Source organism: Manihot esculenta, chromosome 4 (genome assembly GCF_001659605.2).
Source record: "Manihot esculenta cultivar AM560-2 chromosome 4, M.esculenta_v8, whole genome shotgun sequence".
NCBI classification, from domain to species: domain Eukaryota; kingdom Viridiplantae; phylum Streptophyta; class Magnoliopsida; order Malpighiales; family Euphorbiaceae; genus Manihot; species Manihot esculenta.
The window spans coordinates 488,233-502,981 of record NC_035164.2 but is presented as its reverse complement, the minus strand read 5'-3'; the positions used below and the strand labels follow the sequence as shown (position 1 = coordinate 502,981).

At 36.8% G+C, this 14,749-nt stretch overlaps 2 protein-coding genes across 5 annotated transcripts; one reads left to right on the top strand and one right to left on the bottom strand.

Annotated features, from left to right (window-relative positions):
* The first annotated feature begins 290 nt into the window (after positions 1-290).
* LOC110613410 (OVARIAN TUMOR DOMAIN-containing deubiquitinating enzyme 6) lies at positions 291-6,387 on the top strand. Of its 3 annotated transcripts, XM_043955999.1 has the most exons (10): positions 291-494; positions 1,061-1,103; positions 1,187-2,069; positions 2,858-3,019; positions 3,713-3,790; positions 4,373-4,451; positions 4,545-4,768; positions 5,159-5,224; positions 5,330-5,504; positions 5,840-6,387. In XM_043955999.1, exons 3-10 carry the CDS (start codon positions 1,392-1,394, stop codon positions 6,046-6,048), a joined length of 1,671 nt encoding a protein of 556 aa, XP_043811934.1. In that variant the 5' UTR covers positions 291-494; positions 1,061-1,103; positions 1,187-1,391; the 3' UTR covers positions 6,049-6,387. The 3 variants fall into 3 exon arrangements, with proteins under 3 accessions (XP_043811934.1, XP_043811933.1, XP_021610201.1); XM_043955998.1 differs by having other exon boundaries at positions 1,061-2,069; XM_021754509.2 differs by having other exon boundaries at positions 293-494; positions 1,061-2,069; positions 4,545-4,690.
* A 1,239-nt stretch (positions 6,388-7,626) lies between these two features.
* Positions 7,627-12,136, bottom strand: LOC110613757. 2 transcript variants are annotated; one of them, XM_021755050.2, is made up of 9 exons: positions 11,862-12,136; positions 11,360-11,526; positions 10,800-10,904; positions 10,664-10,720; positions 9,755-9,835; positions 9,373-9,407; positions 8,730-8,819; positions 8,457-8,616; positions 7,627-8,207 (listed from the first exon to the last, which is right to left on the bottom strand). In XM_021755050.2, the coding sequence occupies exons 1-9, from the start codon at positions 11,989-11,991 to the stop codon at positions 8,085-8,087; spliced, it is 948 nt and encodes a 315-aa protein (XP_021610742.1). In that variant the 5' UTR covers positions 11,992-12,136; the 3' UTR covers positions 7,627-8,084. The 2 variants fall into 2 exon arrangements, with proteins under 2 accessions (XP_021610742.1, XP_043812070.1); XM_043956135.1 differs by having other exon boundaries at positions 11,360-11,716; positions 11,862-12,001.
* Between the last annotated feature and the right edge of the window lie 2,613 nt (positions 12,137-14,749).

The following is a 14,749-nucleotide window of genomic DNA, read 5'->3' as shown; positions in this document are numbered from 1 at the left end:
GGCATTTACATAATGATTACTCCCTTATATAAGTAATAATATTAAAACTATGTGATAATATTTTAAATTGATCACGTCAACCAACCAATAATAATTTAATAAAAAAATTTAAAATTTTGTTCAGAAAGCATTGCCAACGTACACGTTCAAGAACACACGTGCGAAGCACAGTGAATGTTGGGCCACGTGTAATTCTTTCGTTTCCCGGCCGTCTACGATGGTCGAATCCACGTCATGTTTCCCCTCCCTCCTCATCCACCGTTAAAAGCCAGCCTCCCATTTTTCTCTCTCTCTCTCAGTCTCTCTCTCTCTCTCTCTCTCTCTCTAATACTCTTTTTGTCCACCAAGTTATCAGCTTTTTATCATCCTTTTTGGTTCCTTTCAATCAAAACCCTAATTCCCCCTCTCTCTTTCTCGTCAATTGCCTTTCAGCTTTTGCAGATCTCACCACCTCCATCTGTAATTTGTCTTTGTAATCTAATCCCCTCGTCCAGGTGAGTCTCTGTTGCAACTCGTGTTGAGTCAACTCTAGGGTTTTCTTTTTTTTTTTTTTTAAATTTTCATCTAATCTTTCCGATTTCATTTCAATTCTTGTACTTTTGCTTTCCGCTGATCTTTTTCGTTTCTCTTTATATCACTGTAATTATTTTTTCCGAAGGTTGGTTTGTGGATTTGGTATTTTTCATTGGCCTGGTTGCTTGCCTGAAAATCGGTGGGAAATGAAAGGGGAAGAAAAGTAACAGAAACTTGTTAACTTTTTTTTTTTTTTAATTGAGAAAGGGGGAGTTCTTTCAAATGAAGTATTTTAGCTTTGGCTTCACTATTAAACGAATTTTTCTCCTCTTTTTTTCTGAATTGAGCCGTTTGTATGAAGGATTATATATCATATGTCGTACAGAGTTAATAAGATTACAGCATTGGAGTGAAAGTTCTTTTTCTTTTTTGAAGATTAAAAAATCTACTTTTGATAAATTTATTTGAATTGTGTCACTGTATTTTGAAGAAATGAAGTTGCTTTTATGTTGATTTTTCGTGCAAATTGGATCTATGTTGTTTGCAGCTCGAGCGTGTGAAGGTGAATTTTGGGATTTCCTTTTTTCCGGGTAAAATTCGAGTCCTTAAAGAAGATTCTTATTGTTTAAACATTGGAGGTCTGGAGCTCATGAGAATTGTTAGGGGAATGCAGAGATTGTTTTGTGACGACGAGGAGCTGAACGCACTAGGCTGGAAGAATTCCTTCAGCCAAGGGATTGGCGCCACTGTGCCCAAGGCAAGAACGCGCGACAAACCCATGATTGCTAGGGTCTTTTTTAGTCTCTAAGTTTTGGGTCATCTGGGTCGAGAATTGGTATTTGCATTTCAGTAATCAAGAAATATAACCGTTGAAGCCAATGACTCGGATTTTGGTTCAACGAGGCAGCGGTTCTTCTTCTTCAAATCAAAGCCGAACAGGGTCCTCTTCAGCTGCTCGGCAGGACACACAGGTGACAGCTACTGCTCCGGTTGTTTCAGCTCCTGAAATTGTTGAGGAGGCACAGGAACTTTTAGTTGTTGATGAGTTATTGGAGTGTTGCGGGAGTAGTGACAACAAGGCATCAAAAAGTGATGAGCTTTTGGTAGAAGGTTTACATGGTGGTAGGAATGAGAATTCGAGTGATGAAATTGGGGATAATGAGAAATTGGTTAATGCTGAGTGTGTTGGATCAGGGGACATGGTAAAAGGATTGGGTGGTTTGAGGATATTGGAGAGAACTTCAGCGGAGAGTGAAGGTGCATGCCTTGATTCTCCAGGGATTGGCGGTGGAAGTCCACAACCACCACCCCCTCCTGTGCCACCTCCAAAGCCTCTGGCAACAAATTCAAATTCAAACTCGAGGAGATTTGTATCAGGAAGTTCAAATTCCATGCGAATTGGATCGTCTAGAAGAGCAGTTGCTTGGCCTGTTGTTTCTACTAGGACTTCACCATCAGGGTCCCGCCCTTCCTCTCCAAGGTCTCATGGTGATAGCGAGGGGTATAATAGTGCTGATGAGCAGAACCCTTGTTTTGTTTCCTCTTATGATGATTTGGTGAGTCCTGCTACTTAATATGTGATGGGTTATCTCATTTTACAGAATGAGTTGTTCTGTCTTGTGAAAGAAATAACAGATATGCAACAGGTAATAGTGTTGTTTATGGTTATAATAGATGTTATTCCTCTATATGATTATTCCTAGCTCACCCCAAAAGCTCCCTCAAGGGAGAGGAGTGTCTATGCCCTGTATAAGGGGCACATTACCCTGTATAAGGGGCACATTACCCTTTCCACGGCTGATGTGGGATTTTACACGCCCCTCACGCCCAGGCCTAGAATTTTACTGGTGCGTTGCATAAGTATGGGATAATTTGGGTCGGGCCTAACTCATCCAAAAGCTAGCTAGCTCAAGAAGGAGAAGCCCCTATGCCTCATATAAAGCTATGCCCCATATAAAGGGCACATTACCCCTTTCCACGACCCATGTGGGATTCAATGCACCCCTAACGCCCAAATTATATGCGCGACATATTTATAAGAGGCCCAACATCGAATGGGAGGATGGGAGGCTCTGATGCCATGTTAAATTTGTGTCAGACTAGCCAGGCCTAACTCACCCCGCTTCATGTGTTGTTTGCCAGTCAGTACCATGAAAATCTTGATTTATATCTCCATCTGGAATTTAGTTTTTTGATTAAATTTGTTGCAAATATTTTGTAGTGTGGTTGAATTATGTTTAGCATATTGTCATGCATGTTGTTCGAGGTTGTAGCATATACATTGATGATACAATTTATTACATTAGACTCCATGGGCTAAAAGCGCAAGTTGCATCCTTTTCAGGAAAGAGAACGTCAGTTTGAGATTGACATAAGGCGGTCTAAAGGATTAGAAGTAAAAAGAATGTTGGAGGATGGGAATTGTCTCTTCCGAGCTGTTGCAGATCAAGTGTATGGAGATTCTGAGGTGTATGATTTGATTAGACAAATGTGCATAGATTATATGGTAATCTTTTTAAATATTCTCTTGAATTCAATGCTTAAGTTTCAACATATGCATGGTAGGGGCCTATTGAGAAGACATTCCATTAATTAGTCTTTGTCATGTAGTTACCTTGTATTTTTTTTAAATGGGGCATCTCTGAACATTGATGATGAATTGCTTTTAATAGGTTTACATTGTGTTTGAGTTGCACAGTTTTACCTTTTTGAAGTCTTCCCATTATTGCTAATTGCTTTTCGCGACTGCAATTGACTTCTGAACTTTTTTTTGGGCAGTTTAATAGAAATATGTGGGAAATTGATACTATATCCTGGTATTATGCATGGACCTTCAATTGGATCTTTCTTTATTTGCTAGGGTTTTCACATTGAATTTACCATCTTCTCTTCTTTTTTGGGGTGGTTATGTATTGGTTATTTATTGGCGACAAACTTTCATGCTATCTGCGTGATTTGCTGTCCATTTGATCTGAAGAGTTGCCTGAGATTATTGGATTTTTTTTTCTAAAATATGGTTAAGGCTTTACATTTGATGTCAATGGTCTGATTTTCATCATGTCAGAGAAGTTCATCTGATCTATCGCTTTTGCGGAATGGCATTTTTGAGGCTTCTGTTTCTGATCTCTTTGAATGAGTGGACACTGTTACTTGTTAGTGAGGTGTAGGATTATATCCTAGTCTTTTTTTGTTAATTCAGGAACGAGAGAGGGATCACTTTTCTCAGTTTATAACCGAAGGCTTTACATCTTACTGTAAGAGGAAGAGAAGAGATAAGGTATGGATATTGGTATCTGAGTTGACTTTTTCATTTATGCCTTCAACATCCATTGCTGTAAAAATATTGTGCACCTTATTTATTTATTTGTTTTTCATAATATATAGCTTCTGAATTCCCATATGTAATACACAATTTGTTAAAGCCACATATATTTGCCTCGGGATAATGATGGTGACGTACTTGCATGATATTTTGCAGAATTCTGATCGGTCATCTATCTTTGAGGCTATTAGTTTAGTTTTTGCCTAAAAAGGGGAAACCAGAAACCCAAGCAATTATTTTTCAAGAACGCATCATCACGTTTTCCTTTACTTGTTAACAAGAGTTAACTAGTGGAACTATTTGTCATTTTTATGCCTCTTCTTTCAACATTCTTCATAGAATTTAATGTTGTAGCTGCTTTTGTTTCTCAATTTGCTGTCTATGGATTGCTATTTGCTGCAACTCTTTCATTTATGTTATTCTGCTGGTATATTAGCTGAAGCTGCTGAGCAGTCCATTGGCCCCAGCATGTTTGATACTCATTTACCTTGATAATGAGGATTTGGATACTCATTACTTTCTCATCTCTACTGGCAGGTCTATGGGAACAATGCGGAGATTCAAGCTTTATCGGAAATGTATAACCGGCCAATTCATATTTATTCTTATGGCACAGGTGGTGTTTGTTCTCTTATAAATGCGGCTTTTCATTTGTCAAATTGACTGCCATTTGCTACATCTTTCTTACTCACGAAAATCATTAATGTAGAACCTATCAACATATTTCATAGAGGCTACAACACTGATACACCACCCATAAGGCTAAGCTATCATCATGGTAACCATTACAACTCTCTTGTTGACCCACGTCGACTGACAATTGGTGCAGGACTTGGTTTCAGCTGTCTTCGAGGGGTGCGTTTCTGTTTCTTTTGCTGTTATGTCTATTGTTTAATTATAATGGTAGGACTTGGTTTCAGCCGTCTTCAAGGGGTGCGTTTCTGTTTCTTTTGCTGTTATGTCTATTGTTTAATTATAATGGTAGTGCTGTTATTCCCTTGTTTCAACTATAATGATAGTGCAAATCTTCTGCCTGCACATAAACATGATAGAATAGGCAGGATGAGGGTGAAAGGATCACAAATGTACACAAATCGCATTGTTTGTTGGCACTTAATATCAGGCAATCACATTGCTTCTCATGCCATTAAGCTGGGGCTACTTCATGCTCTCCTTTTTATAAGGAGAGTATTTATTTTTGGATAATAAGCAATTCTAGAAACACTAGCTTGCATCTTAAGCTGTATTAATTTCATTGATTTTGGAGTAATAAACAATACATTTATGTTGCCAACACTTGAAACAATTGTATCTACTTTGCAGACAAACGTGGATAGGGATCAGGTGAAGGCTGCAATTAAAGCTCAACAGGATCAGCAGATAGATAATGTAAGTATTTTTATTTTGTTATGCTGTATGTTTCTATTTATCAATCCTTTGTTTGTTGGGTTTCTAACGAGATTTTGGTTTCTTTCTGATACTTCATACTGACAGGCCCTTATAGCAGAAGGGAGGTTTTACTCGGATCTTGAGCTTACTGAGAAGGAGATTGAACATATGGTGATGGAGGCTTCTAGAGCTGAGTACCTTGCCAGTGACAAATCTAAGCAGCAACTTGGTCACAAAGAATCTTCTACATCTGGTGCTGAACCATCATCTTCAGGAGCTAGTAAGTACTCAAATTACTCATATTGGTCAGAGTTTCAAGGAAACCAGTCCAAAAACAACGAAACGTCTGCATAAACGAGATTTTGGGAAGATTTTAGGTTAAATGTAAGAACCTGTAAATTCTGCTGAGCATATTACTCATATTGGATAGAGTTTCAATGAAGTCGATCCAAAACAATGAAACCGTTGCATAAACCAGATCTTTTGGGAAAGAATTTAGGTTAAACCTAAAAACATATGGATTTTTCCAGGTGTTTATATATTTTCTTAACGTACTTGGAGGAGCATTGAACTTATATACAGTGTCATTGATAAAAATATGAACTTGGAAAACAGGATCATCAGGCAGTGAGACCAAGGTGAGAGAACATAATTTGCAGGATACTGTTCTCAGCAGTAGTAGTATGCAGATGGTTCTGTCCATGGGATTCAGCTACCTCCAAGTGATGGAGGCATACAGCATATTTGGTGATGATGTGGATTCAATGGTCTGTTACTTGCTGGAAACTGGCAGTAGTCGGCGCAAAGGCAAAGCAGCCGAATGAGCAGACCCACTGCCATATTAGAAGCAGAAGCTGAGCTTGTCCTAGGTTTAAATTTGCTGTTTCCCTTGCTGACATTGTTAGAAAGAAAAGTGAAAAAGGTGAAGGACCTGGTCCAATTCAAACACCATCTCTTGCTCTGAAGCTTTAGAATATGTTCAATCAATAAAAATGGGAACTTATTAGCTTTAATGTAGAAATACTGTACTTTTATGCTTCAAAGTTGAGCTATTAGTTATGAACTATGATTGAGCCAAGCGTTTTCCGGCTGTCTCATATGGAAAAGTATTTATAACATTTTCTTTATCATAATATTATGAATATAGTTCACATTATTTTTTATTTTTTTTAATTCTTTTTGACTCTGCCTAATTGGAGAAATGATCAATATTGCTTCCTGAGAGAGAGAGAGAGAGAGAGAGCACTCACTCCAACCTTACCAGAAGGAAAAATTCCAACTGTTTTTAATTAGAACTATGCGAACTCATTTTAGATTTAATTAGCATTACCATTTAGAAAAATAAATGAATTTGTTTACGTTTATATATCTTAGTTAATAGTTTATTAAAAATGTTTAATTTTATTTATTTAAGATATAGTTTGTAAGCACTCACAGGTGGTAAAGTGTGAGTGGTGAGTGGTAAAGTGCACTGAGTGGTGAGTGGTAAAATGCATTAGATTCAGGTGGTAAAGTGTGAGTGGTAGATTCGGTGGTCAAGTGCATTAGTGGTGTGGTATGTAACGTTGATCTGAATAAATTCGAAAGACTTTATACTTTATTTTTTCAATTTTGAATTTTCAATTTTTATTTAAAAAAATATATATATAGTTTGTAAAATTTGAAATACTGTTATAAAGTGTATCCTTTATATTTGATTAAATATTATACAAGTATTCAATATAATATTTCTTAATGGCCGTATTTCAATTTGTGTTAGTTGTTGCAGCATTTGTGCCCCAATTACTAATTGATAGAAGAGCATCATGTTTATGAATCTAAAAGCTTTGTATCCTTGGCCCATGCATACTACTGTGCAATTGTTGTTGCTTGCAGCTTCGCATTTTGAAAAATTTGGTCAAATTAGTTGAACGTATGGAGTTTTAACCGAAATTTGGTGACTGTCCAGCTTCATCATCAAGCTGTTTTCACCTACAGGAGGGAGGCCGTGGGACTCGAACAACATTCTTCACAATTTGCAATTGTTGTTTTAGAAGGTTAGGACTCGATACTAAATTTTTTCCTTTCCTTGAACCAAAAAGACTGCTAGTGAAAATTGCATCCAACTTTTAGGACGTGACAAACGAAGTTGAGTCAGAAAGGGCTATAGAGATTTCCAGGACTCAATCTGTCTGTTGCATCAAGATTAATGAAAGCTAGTAGCTTCTTAATCTCCAAAGTCCAAGAGGGAGATCAATCTCTTTGATAATATGAGCTGTGATTAGTCGTTTGGGAACCCAGTAGCTGTATTCTTATAAACAAGTTGGACTTTCCCTTCGAGTTCTTGCTTCTTAGCTATCTCTAAATCTCAAAATAAAACATATCTCGTGGGCTGAGATTTCAACCAGCATCGAAACTTAAGATATATGAAATTGTCAATGATAAATTGATCATGTTAAACGACATCCAAAGTTGCTGTAGAACAATTTATGGACAGAAATGGAAAGGTCTTTCATACATATATTATGAAACCCTAGAACTTAGATGACCAGCGACCTGAATTTGTGCACTTACTACATCAGAAAAAGCCATAAAAAAATTGTAGAAAAGTGACCATCTCCTAATATCACAACTCTTTTTTCATGGCAATCACCTTATTACAACTTCCACTTGTCATGAGACCACGCTGTAAGGAGCAGCCAGGTGGTTTGCAGGATCACTTTGAGACAAAAACACTTGTAACTTCTGTATAAGCCATGCAATTTTCTATGGAGCAACTCATTGTACGGATATGCCTTCTTAATTAATTCGGAGTAGACACACCAATGGAAGTGTGATAGAAGCATCAAATTCTTCTAATGAAATACCCTTTTGATGATATTCATCTGTTTCTTGAACCTTGCACTTTTTCTGGGAAGACAAATTTCAGGTCTTCATTATCTCTGTATAATTGAACAAGAGCAGCAGCTTTGTACACAAACATTCCAAACATGGCTGGAACTATCTGTGAAAGGACAATACATGATAGCTAAGAACAGGTATTACAATTTTCTTTCCAGTCCAAGGAAAAGAACCAGCAGTTTTTGACATCTCATCTCTAGTCCAATGCCAAAGCTCAAGAGACTTGCTAATTAAGCTGACATATATGACTCCGTATAAACTGCCTCGCTATTGTTTTAATTCTACTGAGTACTTTAGTAATTTTTCTTAATAGTTCCAACAGGAATGAACAAGATATTGTTTTAAAGGTTACCTGAAAATCAAAAACATCACTGCCAAAATACTGATGGGATAGGACCCACAATCCATAAATTGCAGCTGGGATCACAAGCCTTGGAGAAGAAAGAGCCATACCACTGCCCTTAATTGATCTCTCTATTGAGTCCCTAATATCCTCGCTTCTTATCCCTATTCTGAGAAAGAAAACAAACATGTGTTCCCATTAAAGAAGAGTTTATGGAATTGTCCATCTTAAAGAAATGAAAAAACTGATACAGATAAACGAAGCAGGAGTTAGTTGCTGTACTTCTTAGGCTTCTTTTGCATGAAGATTGGAGGAATCATATCTTTGGATAGGTTGTCTGCATGTTGACATAAGAGTTGAAGGTACAAGCAACTGCACTGAAAGTAAAGTTGGTCAGAACACAATAAATTAACTAATAACTAGAATGGGCAAGACTAGAAGATTTTGCCTTTTAACTCTTCCACAAGAGAATAGAAGAACGTAAGCCAGTTCCATCATTAAGTTGAGCTTGATGGAGTGGCAATTGGTCCACAAAAAACTTTTAAACTGCATATATAGAAGGTTACTTGCTTCATGAGTGTCATTGAATGATGCTGCAAAAGGCGGCTTCTCTCCATTTACCTCCACAACTAAATGTGCATGTACCTAACTTTTTCTTCCAATAAATTTTGTGTGATTATATTTTCTTTTGAAGTACAGATGAATATAACTAGTCATCTTTGTCAAGTATAGATCACTGGCCAAAGGTTCAATCAAAGGCACATTGGCAAGTGGCTTATAGAACTTCTCCTTTCTGAACTAAGCTCTAATTTTGGAAGCCCATTACAAGCTTGGGGGGCAAACGTTAGCTCAAAAACTTTTTCCTTCAGAAAAAGTAGCCTAAACATATTACCGCATCAAGTAGTCTGGAAGAGTATCAACTAACCTGAAAAGTACCCCAACTACATAACTGATAGCAGCCTGTAAAATAAATAAGTGGGTTAGTTTTCCATAATCAATAAAAGGAGATGCTTTTCAAATGTACAAACTTAAATAACTTTACCCTGTTTAGCTGCCCTAATTTTTAAAATACATATACATATATATAAGCAACAAACTTAAGAATGTCACAACAACATAAAGATTAATCAATTGTGCATTATTCCAGATATCTTCCACTCTCACCACCATCAGCAATTAGACAACTGATTAACTACAGAAGCTCTACAACAGCCACAGTAATACTGAAACCTAGCCATTCATAGCAAGATCATCCATCTTATTATAGTTTTAATGTTACAGCTTCATTTCTCTGTAAAAAAATTTACCTCGAGTGATAAAGCAATCAAACAATACCCACTACATGCAGTTCCAATAGCAACTGATAAAAGCATCAATTCCCTTTTGAGCTGCAAGAGGAAAACCAAAGAATCAGCATATTCTAGAAATGTATTATGATAAAGAATTAAAGTTCCAAGTAAGCTTCAAAAACTAAAAATCATATTAAAGTTTCAGCAGAACCAGGTACCATGTTCTCCCCTAACCTTAACATACTTGTTATGGTTATACATAAAATACCATTTCCTGAATCCTGCATTACCACTATTATACAGTATAGAGCTCCATGAATTATATAACAACACCATCTAACCAAGTAATTGCCAATATCAGCACCTGTGATACTTCTTAAGGCAATTTTGCCATTGGCTCTATCCGTCCTTAAAACAAAAAATTAAATAGCATAAAAAGGAGGCAGATCATTGCATTTGCACCACGAGAGTAACTTGGGTTCTTGACTTCAAATCTCTATAATGAAAATTTTACCTATCAAGAGAAAATAGAAAATGTATTTTCACTTTCACGAGACGTTCACCACAAGTATCATCCCAGGACTTTTATTAAAATGAGAATCCATGCATTAGTCACTCTTATTCTAAAGCATATAGTAAGAACCAATGTCCAAGTACAACCATATGCTTAAGGCACACAATTTTTCAGTTGAAAAAACACTCGTCGTTTCATCTAGCCAAACATCTTAGATAACTAATAGCAGAAAAGATCCCTTAGAAAAATTGATGCAACAAATAAAAAGTCACAAATTTAAACAACTACAAAATAAAAACAAAAAAACTGGCAGGATCCAACATAGAAATTTAAATATTTTAATCCCATAATATATTGTGAAGGAAACACTCAACATCAACAACTAAAAACCAACTTCAAGGGAAATATCATACAGCTTCATATCTGAGCAGATTCAGTTTCTTCCTTCTTTCACTATCATTCTGCATTGCCTGTGTTATAATAAGCATAGTTAAGTAATATCTGACTTAGAATTTAATCCATCTACAAACTGTAATGATATAGTCACACCTTAGCTATCGCTTTCTTATTCATTGGAGCAGAGTTGTCACCTAATATCCATTCCTGGGTTTTGGAAAGTTTCAAAAACCCTTCATCATTATCACTTCCGATTACCTGCATTATATGCTAGAATCATTAAAGATAGAACATCTGGGTCAAATTAACTTGCAAAAAATAAAAACAACAATCATGGAAAAAAAGAGAGAAAATGATCTAGTTTTACTATGATCAAACAAGATCTTCCAGAAGGATTGGAGACTCTAAAAAGGAGGAGAAGAAAGAAGTTTCTAGCACATTCAGTGGAACACATAAATTTGAAATTTTCTATAGATGCTTAACGAGTTTCTGTTGCAGTCACTGTATCTGTTTCAAGTAAGTTTATTGATCCAGTCTAAACCCTACTATGTTATGAATTTATTATGAATTATAATCCAACTGGATTGTTTTGATTATCAGCATTTTGAATGCTATGAAATACATTCCACGTAAAGTAAATCATGTGCTTCATAAAGAAAGTTACTTGTTCGTGCAAAGTTGTCTGCTTTTATTGCTCAAATAGTTCATTATACCTGCTCTGATTCTTGAGGATTGTCAGCCAGTTTAGCAGAATCAAAATCAACAAATTTCTCGACCTCTTTCAGCCAAAACATATCAGAAGCTTTGGATACAAAGTCTCCATTTAGCTCCCTTTCCTTGAGGAAGATTTTCAAAACATCCCCTTCTGCAAGTTCTCTTACTGGAATACAAGAAAACAAAATCAAACATGCTATATATAATATCATCAAAATCAACAACTGCCCGTAAATTAAAAGGGCAGTCCCCTATTCGAAGCTACTGAAACACTTCCCAGCAAATTTACTCATTCTCTGTACAAATTTCACTTGTTCAAAGCTGAAAGGAATGAGGAGACCACTCAATCATATACCCTAAATCCAAATGCCATTAAGAGCACTTATCAACGTCTAGAACGTAAGCATCCCCAGAATTTCCATACTATCATTTATCTTCATATGCCAGCGACTAGTCAAAAGCACCAAAATTTGCATAAAAGAAGAGATGGCGATTCTAAACCTGGATGAGATGTAGCTCTAAACAATGAGACAGTTGGTGGGATTCTCTTAAAAAATGGTTTTGGAGCTGATCTCGAAAATGAAGTTCTTGTGCATGTAGAGAAGCAAGTAATGGTTGAGAGAGTGTCCATCTGAGGATTCTAGGCTGGTCTCCGCGATTGTTTGGTGGTGTGTTCCTGGGGAGTTAATAGAAAGAAAAGATACTTGCTCGCTGCTCTTGCTTCTACAGCTGCTATCGGTTTATCTCTTTGGGCTCTTTGATCCACAGCTGAACGCTGCCCATTTATAATTACCAAAATATCTATAATTCTATAATATTACATTTATTCGTGGAAGGAGGAAAGTAACGGGATTTTTTATAATATTTTTTATATATTAATTTATCGTTTTATTTAATATTTTATTTAATTTAATATAGAAGAAGAATAAATAAACATTAAAAAGAATTCATGCATATATTAATGGTAGACACGATGAAAAATACAAAAATAAATTAGAATAAAAAATTAAATTTTTTGAATATGAGTGTGATGTTTTTTTCTTAAAAAAAAATAATTTTAATAGACATGGTTCTTAAATTAAATAAAAAAAAATTTCTATTACATTCTAATGCTAGACACGATGAATGTGATTTTACATTTAAAAATCAAATAGGTTAAAATTGGTTCCATTTATAGCTAAATAAAATAAATCCCCTATCGATTAGACCAAAATAAATCAATTGAATTTAAGGATCTAAAGATGGATCTAAGTTCAGATATATTTTGGTAAGTTTTATTTTTTGTTTATTTTTTATTTTATTTTTTTTTTAGTAACGTGTAAACACATTTCTATATTCGTACCTCTCCTGTATTCATGCCGCTAGTACATATGGATATATTGTATTTTTTTTTCCTCTTTAAGCGGCCCTTCAATCTATCCAACACCTCTTGGATACGATTTCGAACATTATGGGGTTTGCTTTTCTATAAAGGATATCGAGTATTCGAAACTAGAATCTCACGGGTAAATCTGCATCCAACCCGATGTGCCTAGACAAGCCTTAAACCCCAGGGGCTTAGATCTGCATATTGGGCTCTCAAAAAATTTAAGCCTGGTTCTTCTAGTTTGAGTTACCTCAAGCCCGACAGTTATCAAGTGACTATTTATCCGCTTATTAATTATTTCACGATTTATAAAGGGGTAAATTTCGAGAGTCAATTATTACCACGTGGTTCTAGAAGGGTCCTGTCAAAGCGTCTTTTCTCTGCCTTTTCCCATTTCAAATTTGTGCTTTTGCTTATTGCTCTGTCTTTTGCGTTGCTTTTGCTATCTTGTCCTCTTTCTTCTCTATAATTTTGAATCTCAGCTTTTTGTTTCGCTCTTTTTATGACTTCTACTAGAATCCCTGAGGTGGTTAGTCTATTCTCTTTTGTTACTCCTTCTATCTTTTCTAACTATTTTTCTTACAACCTTGCTGATACTACAATATTCAAGATTAGGGCTCCCTTACCTAATGAGCGCATAGTTCTGCCTATCCTATAGCCAGAAGGCCTTTATAGATACCCAGTAGGGGCATAATTTGGTCTTTTTTGTAAAACAACACGAGTTCGAGCTTACCATTCCGTTTACCCCTTTTTCTACCGAGGTCTTTCGACACTTTAGGGTGATCCCTTGAATGTTATCTTCTAATTCTATCTTGTGTATTTGTTGTTTTGAGTCTGTTTGCTTATGTTGGAGCTTTGCCCTTTCCATCGTGTTGTTTTGTACTTTCTTTCATTTGGTTAGATCTAACCATGGATTCTATTATTTTAGCCCCCGAGCTGGGTTTGTTAATATTTACGAGGTATAAGGATTCTATGAAGGGTTGGATAGAATATTTTATTGTCGTCGAGCTGAAAGAGAACTCGAAAATTATCTAGGAGATTGACCTCTCCTAGGGGAAGATTCCTCAGGGCTATAATGAATTCCCTAAGTTAACCCTAATAGAATAAACTTGTCAGCTAATAGATCAAACTTGTCTTCTTCGACTGACTTTTGTAAGTAAGAAATATGACGTCGAGAAATGTATGTTCATGTCTAATCTACGGGATTGCCAGCAAGCTGGTACCTCTTAGTTTTTTCCCTTTGTGTTCTTCTTTTATTATTTTGAGCTCTATATAAACTAGTTTTTCCTTTTCAGTCTCTGATGTGCCAATGGGTAATATTAAGCTCCCCAAGAACTTCACCTTGTCCAGGGAGAGTATGAAGGACCCCTTGGCCTCTTTCAAGGCCAACAAGTCTGTTGTTGATGTGGCTAGGGAGTTTTTCCAAGCCACGACTCCTGCATCATCAGCTCGCCCCTCTACTCGTACCCCCACATCGCCTTTGGCTTTGGTGCCAGTATCGGGAGGCTCTCGTTATGTGGTCTCCAATACGTCGGTCCATCCTAAGACGCCGGCCTCTTCCAAGGCTCCACCTACTTCAAAAGAAGTCCTCAAGAAGCCTATCATGGTTGGTGAGTCATTGGAGAGTACCTCGGAGGAGGGCACCAGGTCTCCTCTCTTGGATGTTTCTCCCATAAGAGCTGTGGATGTTATTGCCATGGAAGGCAGGGCTACTAAGCGTGCCAAGACTTCAGAGCCCATAGAGGCAGTCCCTTCCCTCCTATTGATAAGGGGAAGAAGGTGGTAAAAAACTTGTCTTCTACCCCAAATAACGAGCTACTGAATGCTGCTGAGGTCAACACTGAATCGAGACCGACCTCCATGGCTGAGATATTGTGCGGCAAGACGTTTGAGGGAGCTCTGGATGTTTCTGACCCCCATTTTCTATCCCTTGTTAGCCATCTGCCCTGCACTACTAAACAAAAGGCGAATTTTAGCTCGCGTCCCATAGAGCCCCTTGGAGACAGTTTGAAGGAGATGCTCC